Genomic DNA, 21,291 nt, shown 5'->3' on the forward strand with positions numbered 1-21,291 from the left:
GTGGAAAAATTTCGAGCGGACCGTCTCAGTGCGGTTAGAGTCGTGTTTACCCGTTTGACTCGACGACGGAGCTTCTGCTTTGATCCGGAACCGAAGCCTCGGGAGAAGCAGCGGCTGGGCAGCTCTGGTGGTTGGATGACGACGAACCTCACAGCTGGAAGCGAGCCGTCTGGCAAAAGTTGGACCAACGAAGGATGTTGCATTTCCCCAGAAAAGCGTGTAACACGACCTGCTCTATGCATTTTACAGAGACTCTGTTTAGGCACGTACAAGTACAGCGATTATACGCATGCCCTGGAAGTACATGATGTCCTTGATTCTGTAAGAGACTGATCCAGAGGGCCGCTCACAACAGTAGGTAATTGCACGAGACCACGGTTTGTAATCACAACCACAATGCTGGATACAGGTCTTCGGCATCGAAGTTTTCTTAAACCCGCTGGCTGGTCCAGGGTGAAATAGATTGTAAGCGACGCCACATATCGGCCCTGAGATCCCCTGATCACGGAAACGCGGACCGTGGCGGGAAGCTCCTGGTAAGGGAGGCAACGAGGATACGGCAACAAGCCAGCATACCCTAGAACAGGGCAGCTTATTCTGAACAGAATGGATCGCAGTCTTATTTAAAACTGCCGGATTTGGAGACTGCGTAATACTGCGTTGCAATGATTGCTGATGGCTCGCCCAGGCACCTGGAGAAATAGAGGGCAGGGGACAAAGCCAAAGAAACAAAATAAGATGCAGTGAAATGAGATGAAAAGGAAAGGAAATCTCCGCCGGCACTTGTCATATGACGGACCCGGTGTTGTCAGCAGCAGTGCCGGCATGAATATAAACATTTTCAAATAAGAACTAGAAAGAAAATGGGCAAGTTTTGATGAGCACAAGCTTACAGGAGGCATGGAGTAGTTAGTGGTGTCCAGTAGTATAATATTTCCTGAGAGTCGATGGCCGGTTCTTGATGTAACACCAGTACGGCGTATTACCAGATCCTTGAGCACTGCACGAAAGAAGTAGGTAGGCACGCGTCTGTATCTTCAATGCTAGGATTCGTGCAGACTCCATGCCGAAACGAAAAGCTGGCGTGGGGGGAGTTGAAGCGTATCCTTTTCTCCTCTCTTTTCTTTTCTTTTCCGGATCGAAATTACCATCGGAAACCCCCAGAGCTGCTTCATCGTGCTTAGACACCGGTCTTCGCGAAACAGATGACACGAGGCAGGTGTTATTTCGTCTGTACAGTGCGCAAAAATAGTAGCTAGCTGAATCGGCAGCATTCACGTTGCAGAGTCAACCTTGCTCGTACGAGTACTTGTCCTGGTCTTTGGAGGCACTCTGCTACGACAATCGCATGGGCGCCCCATGGAGAAGCCGGTGTCCTTAACCCAAACACTCGGTCCACGGGAAAGGGATCCGACATGAAGGAGTACATTATTGCCTGCTTGGCAGTAAAGTAAACGCGGTCGTGATAACTAAGGCTAGGATGATAAAACCATGGGGTCAGGTTAAAAGCACGTGTTATGCAATGCGCTTGCGGTCATGCAGCAGAGTCCTACCTCGTAAATCGTATCTGAACCCTGCGTGTGTGCCTTACCCTCGTGGATTTTCTCACAGGCGAACATTTTGTCGCCCAATTTCGGACAACTCGAATAGCCCAGAGGGATCTCCTTGGGGAAAGCCTGGAAGACTAGGAGTTGTGCTTGTAGTTGATGAAAGAGAAACAATGCTCAATCGTCTGAGATGACTCGCAGCTGATGAAAAGAAAACAATGATCAATCGTCCGTGATTACTATAGACACATGGAAGAGGCGGCCCTTCCCGTTTCAGTTCCAACATTGTCTTTAGACTTCCAGTGTGCCAATCAGCAAGCAAAGTATGGACAGCGGAACGAATCCGCGCAAGCTTCCGTCCATGTGGCCATCCATGCTCCGCACTGCATGCTCTTTACGTTGAACGTCATTACTAGCTGCTAGGGGCTTTGCGTCTCAAGCTCGATCTGAGCGCAGGCTTCTAGTACCGTCTAGGCATGGGCGAGATGAGCTTCTCGCGCTTCGGCAACAAGCAAAATAACGTGGCATTGCCCCCCCCGATTTGTAGCATTTGTTTGATCATCGATGCAATCGAGGGTGAGAAGGGACGTGTCTGCTCTTGGGGTTAGTAGCTGGCTCGAGCGCCTGTTGATACTGGCCCAGGCACGGAGTATCATACGTACGAATTACGAGCAAGCCTATGATTCAAGGCGCTCGTTGAGAGTAAGCCATGATGGGAAACGGGTGCCGAGCCAAATCCTGGCAACCTCGTAATCTGACCAATCAAAGGCCCCATTCGCAAAGGCGCCGAGCCAGTCTGCTGGGATAGAATCCTTGTATCATTCATTAACAGCGTCACCAGGTGAAGAAACAGAGGAGAGGGCGCGGCAGCCTGGCACACCGGGTTATCCCAGCAAGCTTCAATCTTTGTGACCGATCCCAGCTGTAGCGTGGGCTCTGGGGAGAGAAAAAGGAAAGTTATGGAGCATGGGCGGACGGACTAGCGGATAGATTCGACATCTTGGCAGCTTGTTGGAATTGACAGTTGGTGCAGAACCTAGCTTTAAGGGATCCAAGCCCTCGGGATGAGTGGCAAATGCGAGCAGTGAAGCACTAGAGCACTAGAGAGGCCGTCGGTGTCAGTACAGTACCATGGGGGTCCGTCCAGTGCATTAGGGGCGCAGTAGAGATGAAGATATTGATGTGATCATGCAGTTCGTCTTGACAGGGTCGCCATGTGTACAGTATAGAGAAGATGGGAGGAAACGTAGGCAGACAGGGTGACGGGAGAGGCACCCACTTGGCGGAGAGGCGATGAAGGGGAAAATGGAAGTGCGACCGAACCAACCTGGATGCGCTAAGTATGGAAGGCAATCGTATGGACGTCAACGTCTGTGGCAGTATTCGTACAGTAGCACGACGGTAGTAGTACGAGTCGGACATGATTGAAGTGTTGCTGAAGATGGGCTGAGTCTGAGTCGGCGGAGTTTGTGCGTGTCGGGTCCGTTTCTTTACGTAGCTGGACTAGAGGCTGTCAAGGTGAGATGCTGTTTTTAGTGCAGAGATTGCACCGGACATCACTAGCACCTGTACACATGGATTGACGTGCATGAGGCTCCATGTATGAACACGCACTACTCGTACATCTGTAAACGAGCACAGCACAGGCATTCATAGCTCCCACTCAGGCTACAGTATGTACTCGTACAGACCAGACAAGGGGATGAGAGGCTGTATTGAAATTTTTCGGTGATGCATGGAGGCGCAAAGCAGTAGCAATGTCCATGTCCATGTCCATGTACGAGTTCAGTACAGCCTGCTCCATACAGCGCTCGCAGGCATTTAGAACCCGGACCCGTACATGTACTTGCTTGCTTGAACGTGCACCATGGAGACCTCATGCTCGGCGTCTTTAGGGGGCCTGGCACACCGTTGGCGGGTCCGAGGCCTTGCCCGGATGTGCACGAAGCGTCCGCGGCCGGATTCCATGTCTGGTCCTTGTCGCTCGCTGCAGGAATTAAGGGTTCAATAACTCCAGCGTTCTGGTTGCGACTCTACGGATTATATGATGTTCAATTCCAGGTTCTCTTTTGGACATGCAGCTTACAGACGGGAGTTATACAGTGCCGTACCGTACTATACTGTACGAGTTTGAACAATGCTCCAAAGTGGCTGGCTGGCTTTCTCTTCAACGTTTTGTCTCCAAAAGTTCCAGTCCACTGCCGTCAAGCCTTCTCCCTTCAATCGCTCGCCAAATGTTCAATGTCTTGGTTTTGGGGCGGCGTGCGGGGCTCGTTTCCCTTGGGACGGTAATGATCTCTCCATCAATGTTAGGCCCAGTGGCTAGAAGCCCAGGTCCACTCCTTCGTCTCCAGCGCAGCCCGTTCCATCATCGACCGGCTGAGGAGTTAAAACAGACAACCCGACGCTATCGCGGGCGGCGTTACTCAACTCGTCCATCCGGAACTGCCCTATTAGCGGATCGCTGGCACCATCTCAGGCCGACGCCCAGGAGCGCAGGCTAGGCGGCTTGTGGTCTAGCCGTGGCCGCAATCCAGTTGAATCAGTTGATGTGGGCTTTTCCGCTTTTCCCAGCGCTACGGACGGCCGCCTCGGTTCATGTCATGATCCATCCATCCATTCCCACAGTCTGGACATGGACTGACTGCACCCATCTTTCGGGACCATCTCCCATGCTTCCCCCCTCCCTCTCTGGTCTGGCCGGGGGGTCGGGAGCCATTGAACTGGTCCCGCCACGCATCCCAGGGCTTCAGCCATCCCTGGCCTTGTCGCTACCAAGACCAAACCAGCGCCGCTGTGATGAATTGCATCCATGGCGCACCGTGTCTCGGCAAGTGGGTGCTCAACGCCCCTACAGTATGTCCTGTCGCTATAGAATATAGCGCTGGGCCCTGCTGTCTTTGCTGCTGACTGTACCCTGGGCTGGTACCGAGCAGACAAAGACCTGGAGTTTTTAGCTTTTCACCAGGCCACTATTAGCTCGGGGCTCGCACTTTCAATTTGATCAAATGTCAATGTTCCCTCCAGGCCAGCCCGCAACATACATCAAGCTTAGCCGCCCCCAATCTCTGGCCGTTTCCTACTTCCACCCAAACCCTCCCATTTGATCCCATACATACTCGTACATTGTAGTCAGTCTTCAAGTCTTGTATACTCACTGTCGCCTCCTCTACACCACCGCTAGTAATACCTTACGAAGCCTCTATTGCGACAAAGGGAGGCAAATCGCCCTCAGCACCAGCAACACTACCACCACATCCTTACCCTGACGACATCCTAACCGGCGGGGACAGAGGGATAATTCACCCAACAGCCATCGGCAGCTATTGCGAACTAGTATTCTGGACTAAACAAGACTCACCTGCGAATGCTTTGTTATGAGGTGACCCCTCACCAAGACGACGGGACGACGACGACGACACCACTATGGAGCCTGAGCGTACCTCACCAAGCAGCGCCTCTAACACCAACGAGGTGATCTTACCCCAGACGCCAGCCATGTCCGGAGCTTTGCCCATTGTTGCTACCGATCCGGCTTCGGATCTTCCCTCGATGCCTAGACCTAGGGTCCGGGAGCGTCAAAAAAGCCAAAACAGCCTTCTCATGGAGCTTCTTTCCCGCCGCATGAGCCGACAGACCCTCTTACAGCAAAACCAATCCCGTACCCAACAGCCACCCCTCGTTCCACAATCACAGCCGCTTCTGGTTGATAATGCCATGGATGTTGACCATGATGAAACCCTGGGCGACGACTCTTCACTGCCCGCACTGCCCTGTACTCAGAAAATCCGTCCATCAAGACGATACTCAGCTCTGCCTTATATTGCCCCCGTTGCACCCGAGACGAAAATTGACCCGGACGTTGCCGCTAGGGTCCTTGCCAGGATGCAGGCCAACACCCAAGCCGATTCCATTTCCCCTCCTTCGTCCACAGGTTCATCTTCGGTCCAGGCCATTGAGATCGACCCTACTGAGCTGGCAGAAGACGACATAGAGGCCGATGAGGGCTACGATGAAGGACCTGAGGAATTTCCCTGGTTGGGCGAGAAGCCATCGAGTGGGCTTACTGGAGCCCTGAGAAACCAAGGCGTTCTCAGCTTCACAACGTCTGCTGAGGCGGCCATGCGCTGTCCAAAGCTTGTACGAAATGTCCCTCGCATGCGGAAGCGGACGCACAAGAAGAAGGAGCACAGACTGCGGACGTCGAGGGACACGACCCGTGAGCTGAGTCAATCACGGGCGCCCGCAGCGGATGCATCTTGATAACGAAGCAAGGCACCCGCTCACACAAGCAGCGGCACAGCCGTTGAAGCTCATCTACTATTTCTCCACCTTATACTCTTGCCTCTTTCACAGACAACGACTTAGACACGACATTATGCGGCGTTTTTGGGCTTCACAAATTGCATTTACATTTACTACACGGAATTCTGGCACAAGTCAGCTCTTCGCTTCTCAAATTGTTGTTTTTACTCTACATTTTAGCGGGTTACAAAAAAAAGATGTCAACGTTCGACACGTACTATATACAACGGCGTTTTATCTCTTTGGCTTATTTTCTACATTATTTTCTTCATTCTCTTTTCTCGTTCTTCCTCCAAGCATACAGAGCATTGGCGCCCTCTTTCCACCTCCAGCAACAAGAGGGGGGGGGGGGGACTCATGAGCGACAGACGACCAGGGTGCTGAACAAATACTCGGGACTGACTCGTCTCGTGCAGGCGGGGAGGAAGATGGCGTAACATGGGAGGATCCATCCAGGTGCATCTTGGTAAAGGGACTGGGCACGGCGTTTTTCCGGATATGCAGGCTGGGATGCTTTTTGGGACTGGGAACAATCTGTTGGATGGGACGTGGCCTGACTGGCCAGCGCGTGGCTTGAATCCCCCACGCGGGACAGGATTGATGCTTGCGTTTGGGTTACAGCGCTCAATCTCGAATACGGAGGTAGTTGAATGTATATAATAGGTATTGGCTGCTGCTGCGAAATACATCTTCGTACAAAGCACATGTGTTCACATGGTATCAACCGCTCGTATTACTTGTTCACATGTGATTCTGATGCTTTACAATGTCACCTACCTACCTACCTACATGATCTCCGCCTCACATTTCCTACCGTTCTCTGCTTCTCTGTCTCTGTCTGTCTCTCTTTCTCTTGCTCCCCCGCTCTCTTCTGCCCGCCTCCGTCCTCGTACAGTGCATGACATGTGCGTACTCCGTCTCCGTCTCCGTCCTCGTACATGGACAGGTTATTCCTCAGTCCACGTGGTGCCAGCATCTATTTGCCCTCTGCGTTTCCACCCAGGTGCAGCCAGGCCAGAATCATGCAAATGCTCCCCCGGCGCCTGAATCGGCCGCTCCGACGCGGTTGGATCGCAAGTGTCTCCGTCCATCTGACCGGCTGATGCGATACCGCCAGCTTGGACTCGGGACAGGTACCTGCTCCATCCTCCTAGCACTCCATAGTGTTGGCGCTTCTGGTTCTGGTACAGCCGCTGATTGGGCGCCCGTCGACACCGCTGGGCGCCTCTAAGTTCTGACAGCCTCAGCGGCACCGTTAGCACCCTGTTCTTCCGCTGTTAAGTGCAGGCGGTGAGCGCCTACGCTGTGCCGTTGATTTGCCACAACTCCTAGCCGAAGCTAACATGGAAAGGGCTCCAACTTCATTTCGGATTACGATACATCAACGTCCAACTTCAGTTGTCTTTCTTCACCTCCATTCTGTTATGACAAGCGCAGTTTGCTTCCTGTTGCACAACCCACCCGGTCACTTTTGCCCAATCAGCGGGCATCTACAATGTGCAAGCACTAAGGGAAACGGTCCAACGCCCTGTGGCCGCAGCTGGGGTCCTTGTTACTTCCAACCCTTTGGCGGGCGCTCAATGGGGTAGGACAACAACGGCCGTTGGATTCGAGATGGAGGCCCCTTCACGGATCGTGTAACTCCAGAGCACAGACGTGAGATGGCTGTGTCTTTCTCTTGAGAAACTACCTGCTTTTCTCCTCTACCACGTGCCGATGACGTTTCTTCGCCGCGGGTTTCTTCTTCCTCTTCTTTTCCCTTTCCTTCCCATCTCTTTCATGGTCTGTCTGCCCTACTTTGCGAGGATCGAGTGATCCTTGCGCGGCGGGCTACCAATACCAGAGGGTGTCAGATGGACCGGCAAGCTTCCGAGGGCTTTGAAAGGTGGCAAGGTGGGTTCTGAATGACTACTCGTGCTCGTACAATACAGCCCTGGACGAGGGATCGACGCCGTGGAACGAAAGAATAATGATTTCTCTTGTCTTGAGAGACATTCCCCCTGCCTGTCTAAGGGTCCATCGCCCTTTGTGCGCAAACTCGGAAGCAGGTGCCTGGCCCCGCTCAGCCTCATGGTTGGAGGATGGGTTTCTCCCTGTAGGGCGGCTGTTGACTTGGCAATGACATTCGTTGCTGAAACATTACGCACCAGAGTCGCGGGCATGGCTCTTGACAGCTCTATTTGCCGGAGCTAGAGCCTACAGCTGCGTGAGAAGACGAGCTGAAAAGAAGAAGATTGGCTCTTGCAAAGACCATTGGCAGAGCTGGCTGCAAGTGCGCCAGACTGCATAGCCAAGTCGGCACAGAGGCGCGGGCAGGAAACTTGGATGCTTTGCCTCACAGCGGCCGCTATGCAGGGTGGCCAGTGCCATCGTCTTATCAAGCGGTGCTTCGTTTCATCTTGTGTACGATTTTCATTTCTCAATATGCATGTTCGAGGTCTGGTGCACTGGCCGATCCGAGCGAGCCCGTTGCTATTACCATGTGGTCATATGTTCAGGCACTCTCATGCAAGGTACACCCCACACATCATGCATGGTGGTTTCGACCGCCAGATCGCGGCGACATATGTCTCTCTTCTTTGTCTTATTGCTTTCCTGCTCCATAGGATTCCCAGCTTAGCATCGATCTCGCTGTGGACCATCAGCTACGAGTACTCGTACTAGCGGGATGGCACATGATGAGGCTGGGCTCGTCTTAATTGTGGCAACAGAGCTGGGGCAAGGCAATGGAATGCGTCGCCACGGCCCCGTGCATTCCTCTTCCGTATGGGGAAAACTCGGCGAGGAACGAAGAGCTATGGTTGCTGTGGTATCTTTCCGGAGAGTTGCTTGGTTTGGTGTGGTTTGCAGCATTCGCTGTTTAATATAGATGGGCTGTTTAGTTAATGCATCTGATTGCGCTCCGTGCTTGAGAATGCGAATGCACCGACACCACTTCCTTGGCTCCAAACATCTCTCTCTCTTTTCCTCTCTTCTCTCTAACAAATCCTCTCTTTTCCAAAGTTTGCTTCTCTACCTTCGAGACGCAACTCCACTGATTCACTTCTCTTACTCACCCACTCACTCTTGCAGTTAAGCTTTTTTCCCATCTTGTGTGATCGAATCCGGCCAAACACCAACGGCCCCATACAACGTTTGGTTTCACTCCCGCCTATCTATCCAAGCCTCCCATCATTGTGATGAACGAATCTGGATACTAGCCGCATCCGTCAACAGATAATCAAAATCAACCCGCCACTCCCGAATCCGAGACTGTTGCCACCACGATCACCATTCAATGGCTTTTTGGACGGCGCAGTTCCGGGTCGAGCCCACCGTCGATAGGGAAGCCAGCATGTATTGGCAGGGGACAGACGGGCTGCCGTCTGATGCATCGAGCGATTTGTTCGGGCAGTTTGTAGACTTTGACGGAGATAGTGTTGCCAGGACTCCCGTCGACGATGGCCGTGGCGGGAGCTCGACGATAGGGACCGTACCACCGGATTCGTTCTTCATGAATCAGGCGGCAACAGGCACTGCCTCTTCAGTCGTGTCCTCGGCGGACGAATTCGACTTCTTTTCCACCACCTCTCACCTTGGGCCGACTACGTCTGCGGCGAGCCATGGCCTGGACTCCCAGGAGCTTGCTTTCGGAGTAGCTGCCGATCCGGCTACCGGCGGAACTCGTCCGATCAACCATCTCAGTCGCAAGTCCATGTCAGAGACTGAGCTGCAACGCCTTGAAAACATCTCCCTCTACTCCCCACAAAAGAACACTTCTTCTGTCTCGCACCCGCCGTCTCCCACGCCGCCCAACACATCCATCAAGAGACCAAAGAAGCTGGTTGAGGCCTTGTCCTCTACCATCCGCAAGGCAACCAACCTTGGGAGAAGGAGCAGAAAGCAGCAGCCGCAACAGCAACAACAACAGCCTCATCCTCCGATAGAGAGGTCAGCCTCTCCTACACTAGATCATCCTCCCATGGCCATCAAGTCTAGAGCCGCACGGATGCATAGCATAGCGCAGAGCAGCGTGAGCAGCGTCTCTCACGAGAGCCCCTCGCCCACGTCCTATGACCATGGCGCCTCGGGTTTCATACACGGCTTCTGCGATGATCCTTTTGCTGAAGCGCCGAGGTCATATCAGTCTCCGAGCATGCAATACTACAACCATGGCGGCATGGATCCTACACCCATGCACTCCTCCAACCGCCGCATCAAGAGCGAGCAGCATCTGTATCAGGCAGCTTCAAACATGATAGGGTCCACTGCCACCATCGATACCGCTTCTCAAGCCTCACAACATGGCTGGCAGCAGCAAATGATGGCGGCCTCGGGACCGGAGCCATGGGGCAGCACCGACTACGCAGCGAGTCAAGATTCCGCCTGGTGGGATCTCAACATCAACGCCAGCATGAACCAGGCGATGCACTCGCAGCACGGGGAGCTGCCGTACGAATACGCGCCTATACCAGATACGGGGGGTGCTGGCCTCATGATACACATGCCCCAGCCTCGAGGCCCGCAGCCTGCTGTCGTCAACGACATTGGGCTCACTTCGCAGACATATCTGCCGCCGCCGCCGCCCATCCCGACCGACCGCTGCAGCCGCCCTCCACGAGCCCCGTCCTCTGGAGCCCGGCATCGCAACCTGTCGTCGTCGCCCATGCGCAAGACCCGCGGGCCCTCGGCCTCGCCCACGCCGGCGCATGCCCAGATGCGCAACCAGTCCCGGCACAGCTCGACAGGGTCCATCTCCTCCGTCCGCAGCGCCTCCGGCCGAGGCCCCGGGTCTGCGCCAAACACGCCGGGGGGCGTCCGCAAGCGCAGGTCGCGAGACGCCGGCGCGGGAGGCGGCGGCATCAGCCTCGGCGGCGACGGCATCGGCTTTGTCAACTTCACGCCCAACGACGGCAGTATCCTGATGACGGGCGTGGCGCCGAGCGGAAGCTCCAAGACGAAAGCCCGGAGAGAGAAGGAGGCCCAGGAGAAGAGACGAAGACTGAGCGAGGCGGCGATGAAGGCCGTGGCTGCGGCGGGAGGCGACGTGGATAAGTTGATACAAGAGGGCTTTGTGTTTTAATACATGTACCATATTCCCTCGTCTTTTTTTCTTTTCTTTTCCGTTTTGCTTTACTGCTTTCTTCATATGTTTGCTTTATCTTTTATCCGTTTATTCTTTTGCCTGATTTCGAACGTTTTTGTGTTACCATTATGGGCTGTTCAATCGCTCTGGTTTGGTTCTTAAAGAAGGGGATCTCTTGGGATGAGATGTCAAGCCACCGCAAGCATCCATTTCATAAACAACACACGATACCACTCCTCTCTCAAACACTCTTTTTCTACACCATCATTTCCCTTTTCTCACTTCATTTCATTCTATTTCATTTTATTACTCCTCCTAATATTTTTAATTGAAGTGCTGCCTATAAAGTGTAGACAACACATTCTTTTCCTGGGGCCTCTTGCTGCTCACAACAAATTATACCTTTCCTTTGTTTTCTGTCTCCACACCCTCTTTTTCTTCTCTATTTGTTTGAAAATCCTTTGTTATTAGCGATAGCTGAAATAAACAAGGCCGGAAAAAAGCGACATTTTTTTTTCTTTGTTGAAGTCTCCCCCCCTCTTTTGCTTGAGACTCTGACCAACACCCGATCGACTGCGTGAGATTCATATCGGAACAGGATGCAAACGGAAGTCCCCCTGTTTCTTTGTCTTACTGGTATACTAGGTAGTAGGTAGTAGATGCCCAGTTCTTGAATATCTGCTACTGTCTATCACTACCCAAGTACTATCTGCTATTATCGGTACTATGTTCTAGTGTCTGCTGCTATGGCTAGATTCCTGTGGTTTCTAGTATATACTTAGTATGTGGCTGATTGCAGATATGGGCTGCTGGTTAGGTAGCTTTCCCTTGTTCTTGATATGGTTCGGAAGACTCGTTCCTTGTGCTGTAGAATAATGTTATAACAATAAACGTCAAATTCAATGTGCACAATTATTTTGCGAATTAGCATATGTCATTTATAAGAAATAGTGATAAAAGAGGAACGGCTTATGTGTTCCCTAATTTTTTTTTTAATCTTCGTTATTTTTTTATCGGCAGCTGTTTCCAGCTCAGCTTGTCTTGTTCGGGTCTTGCACCAAGTGTGGCTAAAAAGGTCCATATCATCAGGCATTGTCCTAATTTCCAAGCCTAAGTTTTACGACCTCAATAACATGCTGCAGCATAATACACAATCCATGGGCTTCTGACGACGTTGTAAATATCCCCCTAATGCTTGATTATAAAACATGCTTGTCAATTTCGAGCAGCAAGTGAATTCTCTTAGTTCCGCTTATTTTAATATACTTGTATAGGGTAATACATCGTAGAACTAAATATAAAACAGCGAGAATTACACAAAGAAAAAGGGGAAATTCCACCAAAAGCGCTAAGAAGATGTGAGACAGTACATGGAATAATGAGAGGCAAAAGAAATAAAAACAAATAATGAGCGAAAAAGAATTATTTGCCTGATTGTTCCACTCACTCGATACAATCGAAGCAAAAAATGAAATCCGACGGAGACAGGATTCGAACCTGCGAGGCCGAAGCCATATGATTTCTAGTCATACCCATTAACCACTCTGGCACTCCGCCTGTGATGATTCATGACACTACTTGCGCTAACCCACAATATGAGCGTGGACCCCACAGAGCCACGCCGAGGAATGGGTTTTGCACCGCGCATGGTTTCGAGCATTTATTAGAAGGAGGAAGCATTTGATCATGTCAAATATGATCCCACTGAATACGACTGAGACAAAATAGACTCATTATGTCTTCAAGTTCTTATTTCTGTTAATAATGGACATGCTAGCTAGGCACTGTAGAGATGTCTAGGAGCCAGGCGCTGCGTGAAGGCTCTTAGTGACTACAACGCATCTACCATGACCGTGCGTTGTGTCTCCCAGTGACTCAACTGCACGTTCCCTTGCTATCATGATTTAACTTCTGTCTTGAGGGGTCAAGACACGCCATTAAGCACTTTTACTGATTCCATTCAACCTGCTCTCATCGACAACAATGGAGATTTGCGAGACCGGCGAGGCGTTCGTTGAGAAAGATGATGACCTCGTTTTCGACCACACCAAGATCATCCTGAAAGGAGCCGATGACGAATTTTTCTATGCCAAAACGAATTCCCGCGAGCACCAAATTCCTCAGATAGACGTCAATAGTTTAGATATCTCTAGGATTCCCGCGGACCATATCTGGCCTTTGGCTGATTCCACGTTCACTCGCGCTCCCGATCCGCTACCTTCAACCTCCTATCTGAAGCGGCCCAGCCTTCTGTATTACGAAGATACACACGACACTTCCGAGTACAGCCATCAAATTTTGACTGAGATCGAGGCGTGCGAGATCCTGCGAAGAAACCCACACCCCAATATTGCTCAGTATCTAGGCTGTCTTGTGAAAGATGGCCGAGTAAGAGGACTCTGCTTCACGAGATACTCCATAACCCTTGCACAATTGCTTCGAGACGGGACAGATTTCAACAAAAGTCATTGCTTGCTCGGGATCAAAGCAGGAGTACGCCATTTGCACGACTTGGGACTTGTACACAACGATTTGAACCCATCAAATATCATGATGCATGGAGATGATGCTGTCATTATAGACTTTGACTCGTGTAAGCGTGAAGGAGAGGAATTAGGTTTGAAGAGATGGACAGTTGGATGGGCGCTGGACAATCAGGACTATGCGAGGCGAGAGAATGATGTCTATAGCTTCTCGAAGATAGAAGAGGCTCTACTTGAGGACGCTTCATCACCGGCTCAAACTCCAACATAGATCTCATGCGAATTATATTGTAATAGCGTCAGCTTCAGACCCTATAATACATAGTAAATCGCTACTATTGTGTCTGGTCCCGCCAAGGTATGATACTCATGACCAACAAGGAAAGAGATCCTCCACCCCTTTATTCAATTCAAGGATATCCATCCAATTATTCGCATGTTAACCAACGAAGTACTTCTTCATTTTTGTGAGTACTATTTCGTTATTTCAACGATGCAGATGCTCAGCCTCTCTGGATCCTAGTCTATTTTACCGTGTATGGTTAAGTCCATAGACCCCTGCTCAGATCCTTTCAGATCCTTTCAGATCCTCCACCGTGATCGATCCCAATCTGCCTTGTTTAAATATAGCATTTATCAGAATCTAGCATCTATATGAGCATCACTTACTCGTACATGGAAAAAGTGAACTCTAGAGACACCAATTCCTTTCTGAACCTCCTCCATTTGCCCTAGCCATGCGCCTCATCAACACCGAAACCCTCACCCTCGTCGAGTTCCTCGAAACCGACGTCCCCAAATACGCCATCCTCTCACACACCTGGGAAGACCAAGAAGTCACCTTCCAAGACTTCCCCCACGACGCCATCCGCTCCCGCAAACGCGGCTTCACCAAGCTCCAGAAGCTCTGCGAGCTCGCCAGACAGGACGGTCTGCAGTACGCCTGGGCCGACACCTGCTGCATCGACAAGACCAGCAGCTCCGAGCTGACAGAGGCCATCAACTCCATGTTCCGGTTCTACCTCCACGCGGACGTGTGCTATGCCTGGCTCATGGACCTCCCGCCGGATAATCGCGATATTCACTACCAGCTGCCCAAGTGTCGGTGGTTCACACGAGGGTGGACGCTGCAAGAGCTCATCGCCCCGCGGGTCCTCAAGTTTTATGACCAGACGTGGGCGTTTCGCGGGACGAAGAGTACTCTTAGACAGCTCATTACGCAGATTACGAATATTAGTACTGCTGTTCTCAAGGATCCTGCAAGACTCAGCCAACTCCCTGTCGCACAGAAGATGGCGTGGGCGGCAAGTCGACAGACTACGCGCATTGAGGACATGGCGTATAGCTTGCTGGGCATCTTCGACGTCAACATGCCAATGATCTACGGTGAAGGGCCACGGGCATTCTTGCGCCTACAGGAAGAAATTGCAAAGGAGAAGAACGACCCTAGCCTATTTGCGTGGAGAACATCGCTATCATCACCATCGTCGTCAGGAGGAGACCAGAAGCAAACACATCACGGTATGTTCGCCTCTACGCCCGCAGACTTTGTCAACTCAGGATCCATCCACCTCATCAACGACCCCATGTTCAGCACCGAATTCCTCATCACAAACAAAGGCCTCCGCATCGACTCTGACCTTTTCCCCGTCAGCGACCGCATCTTCTTCATGGACATGAACTGCGTCGACTTTGCTCCCTACGGAACCTCCTCAGCAACCTCCACCAACCACGTATCATCAAGCCGCCGCCACATCGGCATCCTCATCAAGTCCCACGGCGGCGGCGTCTATAGCCGCGTCGAAGCAGACCGCTTCGCCACACCCCCCGGCGGAAACCCCCTCCACAGCATCCGCGTCTTCCTCCCCAAGCACGTCAGCCCCAGCCGCTCGCTCTACCTCGAGACCCTCTTCAGCTACTCCTTCATCTTCCGGAGGGGCGTCAAACCACCTACTCAAGCCTTTCTCTTCACGCCGCTCTCTTACATCCCCGAGACGGAGTGGGATACCCGCCAGCACATGTTTCAGACTCGCGGGAGAGAGGACTTTGCTGCTTACACGCATTTCAGACCGGATCCTAGTTTCACAAATTGCAGTGATTTCATATTAGCTTTTGGGGGTGTGAAAGAGGAAGGAAAGCCGTGGATCGGGGTTGCGCTCCCCGACGATTTGAACATAGCACCTCATCTAGGGGATGCTAATAAAGTAGGTAGTGCCGTGCGAAAAAAGAGACACACGACCGTCAAAGTTCGGTATGACGAAAACTTGCGGAGAACGTATTATGTGCATGCTTCATTGAGGACAGCTAGAGTGGGTGTGGATATTGTGCACTTCATCGATCTGAGCTGCACTACCGAGAGAGTTCCGAGAGCCAGAGGGAATTCGAGTGTGTAGCGAATAAAGTCTTCATAGTCATTGAATAACAGAAATAGGGGCAAGGTTGTAAGCATCAAACATCAATTGCCCCAGATTACACCCATTTCATAACGAATTGGAAATATCCGGCCAAACATTCAACATCTGTCTAAGCCCCAAAGAACTAAATCACAGGGGGCTGTCATTTATCACCGACCCAAAACTCCAAAACTCCATGCTCATTTCATGCCCAGATGCCGCTTTTGCTCTTGTCATTAGAGTCATGCCACTTTCTGCCTCTTTGCGTCCAGCCCATCCTCGCCGTTACCGTTGCCTGCATTTGTTGGAATGTCAGCCAATGGCGACCTCGTCCCATTAGCCGCATTGGCTTCGCTCGGTAGCGTTCGTTTCATTGTTGGAGGCTTGTATTGGCCCCGGTTTGCAAGGGGACTGCCCAGACCACCACCCGGAGCTCCTATTCTACGAGCTTGGTCTAGAGATGGATTCATCGGATTGCTCCTGGCTTGAGAGCTGCCGATTGACTGCCGTAGTGATGTGAAGCCGCCGGTGTTGCCACTTGGTGTAGACGTTGCTTGGCTGTTAGCCGGAGGGACATGCTGGCCGTTCCTCGCAACGGGCTTAGATGACGTGTGATCGATTCCTGGAGTCTTTCGTATCGAAGGGCTTTCGGCCTTGGGGTTGAAGAGCTGCTTCTGCTGGCTTGGATTGCCGGCCTGGTTTGTATCAGGCATGGTAGATCTTGCCGAGAAGAATGCCACGGGCTCTCCCGGAGGAGGGGCCTGAGGAGGAGGAGCCATCGTTTGGTTGACAGAGTCCTTGCCTTGAGGGGCATTCTGCGGTCGAGGTGGTTGTCCTTGTCGAGGAGTATACGGCTGCGGCTGCGGTTGCGGCGGTCGATTCAAGTTATTTCCCGGCATAGGCTTTGCTGGCTGACCCGGCCTTGACTCGTTAGCAGCAGGCTTGTCGTTGGGTGGGTTGGCCGCGCTGGGAAGCATAATTTCATCGGGATGGCCATCTCCGGGCACGCAGAAATCAGCTTCGTCAAGTTCTATAGATATTCAGCCTCAATCTCTTCAAAGCCATCTGAGGACAGCATACCCCCCAAGAAGTCATCAAATGAGTCCATTGGTTCTATCTTGAACCCTCCCGCTGCGGACGTGGGAGCAGCCGCAGCAGCAGTGACGGCGGCATTGGCTGTGGTATTGCTACCAGCATTGTTCACGTTGCCAGCCATGGTCACATCCTTGCTCATATCTTTCTTCGCAAAATCTGAGTGTCGGTGAAGATTATCCGGATCAAACTTCTTGTTGGTCTGGGCCTTAATCTTGGTAACCTGCTTGACGTAGTCCTGGTCGTAGATGCAGTTGCCCAGAATGTTGCCAAAGTTCCTCAGGGTTCGTTTCAGAGCATCTGTGGTCCCCTCCTTTTTCGCCTTTTCAAAGGCCATCGCCTTCCCTTTGGCGTTCTCTATTGAGCCGTAGCCGACATCCTCGTGGTAGGTCCCATCTCGAAGAGTGACCCGAACGATGACAGACAGCCCGATGCTGACGCGCTGCGACGTTGGATTCTCGTCGGCAAAATCGACTTGGATGTTTTGGATCGAGGACGACCACCCGTTGAAGCCGAAAACCTCGTTGGCGAGGCCAATGACCTTTTCGGCAGTGAGATAATGCACCCGTGAACCGCCGGGACCGGCGCGCGAAGAGATGTACTCGGGGCCGAGCTGCTTGTCAAGCCTCGAGGCGATTGTGGCGATTTCCTTGGCTGACCATCCAGCTATGCGCGGCTTGGCCTCCTCGAAAGGGTTGGGCCACTCCTGGTGTTGATCGCCCGGGCTGAGAGCTATTGTTAATCACAACCGAGTCGCACCTTGTTAGTTTGGCTGAGGGAGGGCGTACGCAGGCATTGATGGCAACCGGAATCACCCTATCATCTATAGCAGAGAAGGTAAGGGTGCACTGAGTTCAAATAGACAGCAGTCGAATCTGTGCAAGCAAAGGCGTTGGTTGGATGCCCTGAATGTTATGCTAGGCTTCCATTCACGATGAGTCGCGTTCATGACATACTAACAGGCGCGTCTGTTTAATTGACAAACAGGTGAGCACGTGACGTGTCTGCGGCTAGAGGCACTAGGTACGTACCCCGGGATTTTGCAACCTCCAGATTGTCTCAGCTCCACGCCCTGCTCATCTTGTCCGGCTGACCTCCCACTAGCACGCATTCGTCAAGTATTACCGGAGGAGTTGCTGATGAAGACATCCATTGCGTCGTCAGCTTCGCGGTACACGCAATTTTACATTTGAGAGGATTCTTCCATATAGCTAAGTAGCATCAAGTCATCAGCTTCCATTCAGCGGAGTCTTACAAGAGTCGTAAGCTCTTTGACTCTGCTGGAAAAGCAGTGATTCTACATGTTGGGAGACAAAGTTTGATCCACGCCTGTTTTCAGCATTAGAGGTACCAGTCTATGGATTGTTTAAGTTATTTACAAATGATAATGTCCCCGTACCAGTACAAATACCGCAAAATATGCCACACGTAGAGTCCCTGCTGCCCACTTGAGTGATAGGGAAGGATATCAAAAATGACAAAGGAAAAGAACGCCAGCCAGCCAACCAACCAACCAGTTGTGTGCGTAAGGAAAAGAAAAAGAGTGCCGAAGTCTATAATAGCCCGTTGATGCAAAAGATGATGTCGTGAAAAAATGAAATGAAATGTGTCGTAAGGTGCTTTGGCAGCCTTTACCAGGGTCCGACTCTAACAGGCGCTCCGTATGCACCTGACACAATCTGGTTAAGAATGGAATTTTGCTCCGCATTCTCATTTGAGATCCAACCAACGCTATTTGACATGGCAGTAATGGCGGTACCCAGTCGTCCACCGGATTGCTCGTTATGTCGGGCGAGTTTCTGATCCCATCCATCCGTGTGTAGGTTGAAACCACCACCCCGCTTCGCAGCTTCGTTGATAACCAAGGCCCATGCTTTGGAGATGTCTTCGTATGCATTTTCTTTGTGGTGACGATAGGCTTGCGGCTGCCAGTTGGGAAGGTTGTGAATGAATCTTGTCGCGCCGTCGAGGAATTCGAGAGATTTGGTAGGCTGGGTTTCTATCGGTGGAAGAAACTGAGGGGTGAAATCGGAGAGAGCATCGATCAAAGCGACCAGAGGGGCCTTGACTCGGTCGTAGGTGTATTCCGCGCTGCTATTGCCATATGGAGCGGCAGCGTTCAATTTCTCTTGATAAGACTGCAGGACATCCATGGCTGCGGCGACCGTGGGCCGGGGCGCTTGAGAAACCACCTCTTGTCCAATATCCGGATGACGCTCGCAGATGCGTTCCAACACTGTTCGTAGCTGATTCGTGTCGAGGGTTTCCAAAAGCCGAGGCAGAGGTAGTGGCCTTCCGATTAGATCGTTTGATCTGAATTTTTTTGACGGGCGAATAAGAGGGCGAGAGGACACAGCGGGTGAGCTCATGGGCGACATGTTTTCGTCTCCATCTTCGTCGGCCTTTCGTTTTCGGGTGCTCATGTTTTGAAGCGATGAGACTGTAGAGGAATGTGAGCTCCGGAACATGGTATGGGGAGATGGAGATGGGTGCGTGTGCGATGCGCCAACAACCCAAGGCATAGATGAAGGAAGCGACGCTGGCGATGACTTACGGTTTCGCTGAGATAGATGTGGGTTTTCGTGCTGATGAGGAAAAACTGGAAACTGCGGCGACAGCAGCACATTCATTGTGGCAAAGCAACGCAGGCGAAGCGAAGCTGTGTGAATTTCAGACTGTCGGCGTCCCGGTTGCAATGGCGGCTAGGATGCTGATGGTGCTGATTGTATCGTATCGAGTGTGCTTGATGCTGGTCGTATTGTATTGTATTGTATTGTAGTGTTTCCGTCAGACGAATGTTGAATCGAGCGCCGTCCTCGTCACCGTCCGGATGAGAGGGGCGAAGCAACGGAAGGCAAAGAGGAGAAAGAGCCGCGAAAAACAGGCCCGGCTGCAGCGCAATAAAGTACCAGAACCAGTGCCAGAGAGCGGTCAACGGGGCTCTGCATGGGTGCCCGGCCAGTGCAAGGGCAGAGGTTGTGAGTTGTTGTGGACAAAAGCGAGCGAGTGGGTAATAGTTAAAGGATTAGATGCGGAGACTGTTGCGTCGCCAGGGATGGCCATGGCAGGACGAAAGCAAAAAAAGATGGCCGACAAAAAGCTCAACTTTCGGCCAGCCGCTGAACCCGTCGCACGTGATGGATGGCTGCCCGTCAAACTACAGCACAACAGCGTTCGTCCGGCTCCATCTGCCAGCGGAGGCCACCGGCTCAACTGCCACAGGCCTGGCCCGTTTCGCTGGACCGCAGCGCCGTCGCCCGCTATACAACGTGGCTGGAGGCACAGGTGCGTCAGAGGGCAGAGAGCATAGCGCACTACCAGCGCTACAGAGCACTACGTGTAAGCCCCGGGGCAATCCCCCACAGCTGGTTGGCCTGTTGGGCTGCAACGCTAGCCAGCGCTGCAAGCTGCATGTGCATGTACATGTACCGGGATGGAGTCTGTCCTTGGGCGGCAAAACGAAAAACTGAGCACGACACAGCGCAGACCAAGCACAGAGTTCTAGGTCATTCGGTTCAGCTGATCTGGCAACGGCTTGTTTGCCTGGCCGGATCTGCTCTCTCTTATTTTCCCTTTCCTCTTCCATGTTTTTTTTTTTCTCCGGCGCTATCCTGCCTCGTCCCTGCAGCGTGCCTTAGCTGTGCAAGGGAAATGTTTCATTCGCCTGTCCCACTCGAGGCAAGGAGGGCTGCGGGTCCAGATCTGCTTGTTTGCCCTCGGAAGACCGCATCGTGAGCCTTGCCTCTAGACTCTAGACGGGTGAGACGACCAGCATCTGACGGCAAACGGCCGGATTACTACTGTGCGGTTCCATCCCATCATGATCCGGAACGCCTAGCACAGAACTTGCATATCCGAGTACCTACCGTACCTGTGTCAAGGGATCAAGGGCAAGACTGGAGTCATTTCGCTCGGCCGACTTGCAGAGCTAGGCTCGGCCTACCACTCGACTATTTCTCTCCTTGCGGCAGGCCGGTTCATTCATTTTATATAAAACATGCTTTTGTTGCAAAAAGGGCCCTCGTTCAAAAACGCTTGGCCAGGCACATTGCCATCGCAACAAACTATTGCTGGCTAGCAGTGGGCCTCAGCGCGCACGCTCCAGCCCCGAGATGAATTCTCGCCATTCCATCAAGGCAGAATTGATGCCATGTGGAGCTTATGCCTAGAGTGGCTCGTCGTACTCGTAGATACCTGCACTTGCACGGGTCAGTTGGCATGCATTCAAGGACAAACACATGAATGAGACTGCACAATAGGACCGACCACGACAGCAGCGCTCCATCCGTGGCCCAGCGTCGCAGTCGCCAGTCCAGAGCACACGACTCAGCCTGCATTAGGAAGCTCCTGCGAATCACTAGCCGTCACATTTCTTTGGCCGTCCATCTCCCACACTCTCATCGTTA

General features: G+C 52.1%; 6 protein-coding genes across 6 annotated transcripts; 4 read left to right on the forward strand and 2 right to left on the reverse strand.

The window, feature by feature from the left end:
- Positions 1–4,973: 4,973 nt before the first annotated feature.
- T069G_00638 (uncharacterized protein) lies at positions 4,974–5,810 on the forward strand (the record flags this gene model as incomplete). Its single annotated transcript, XM_056167848.1, has 1 exon — positions 4,974–5,810. One exon carries the CDS (start codon positions 4,974–4,976, stop codon positions 5,808–5,810), a length of 837 nt encoding a protein of 278 aa, XP_056033164.1.
- A 3,319-nt stretch (positions 5,811–9,129) lies between these two features.
- Positions 9,130–10,914, forward strand: T069G_00639 (uncharacterized protein; the record flags this gene model as incomplete). The annotated part of the gene is made up of 1 exon (XM_056167849.1): positions 9,130–10,914. One exon carries the CDS (start codon positions 9,130–9,132, stop codon positions 10,912–10,914), a length of 1,785 nt encoding a protein of 594 aa, XP_056033165.1.
- Positions 10,915–12,900: 1,986 nt separating this feature from the next.
- T069G_00640 (protein kinase domain-containing protein) lies at positions 12,901–13,671 on the forward strand (the record flags this gene model as incomplete). The annotated part of the gene is made up of 1 exon (XM_056167850.1): positions 12,901–13,671. The coding sequence occupies one exon, from the start codon at positions 12,901–12,903 to the stop codon at positions 13,669–13,671; it is 771 nt and encodes a 256-aa protein (XP_056033166.1).
- Positions 13,672–14,137: 466 nt separating this feature from the next.
- On the forward strand, positions 14,138–15,793 carry T069G_00641 (heterokaryon incompatibility protein (HET) domain-containing protein; the record flags this gene model as incomplete). Its single annotated transcript, XM_056167851.1, has 1 exon — positions 14,138–15,793. The coding sequence occupies one exon, from the start codon at positions 14,138–14,140 to the stop codon at positions 15,791–15,793; it is 1,656 nt and encodes a 551-aa protein (XP_056033167.1).
- A 242-nt stretch (positions 15,794–16,035) lies between these two features.
- On the reverse strand, positions 16,036–17,681 carry T069G_00642 (rad52/22 family double-strand break repair protein domain-containing protein; the record flags this gene model as incomplete). The annotated part of the gene is made up of 3 exons (XM_056167852.1): positions 16,036–16,823; positions 16,874–17,610; positions 17,674–17,681. The coding sequence occupies 3 exons, from the start codon at positions 17,679–17,681 to the stop codon at positions 16,036–16,038; spliced, it is 1,533 nt and encodes a 510-aa protein (XP_056033168.1).
- Positions 17,682–18,516: 835 nt separating this feature from the next.
- On the reverse strand, positions 18,517–19,515 carry T069G_00643 (cut8, nuclear proteasome tether protein domain-containing protein; the record flags this gene model as incomplete). Its single annotated transcript, XM_056167853.1, has 2 exons — positions 18,517–19,325; positions 19,440–19,515. 2 exons carry the CDS (start codon positions 19,513–19,515, stop codon positions 18,517–18,519), a joined length of 885 nt encoding a protein of 294 aa, XP_056033169.1.
- Between the last annotated feature and the right edge of the window lie 1,776 nt (positions 19,516–21,291).

The sequence above is a fragment of the Trichoderma breve genome, chromosome 1 (genome assembly GCF_028502605.1).
Source record: "Trichoderma breve strain T069 chromosome 1, whole genome shotgun sequence".
Taxonomy (NCBI): Eukaryota; Fungi; Ascomycota; class Sordariomycetes; order Hypocreales; family Hypocreaceae; genus Trichoderma; species Trichoderma breve.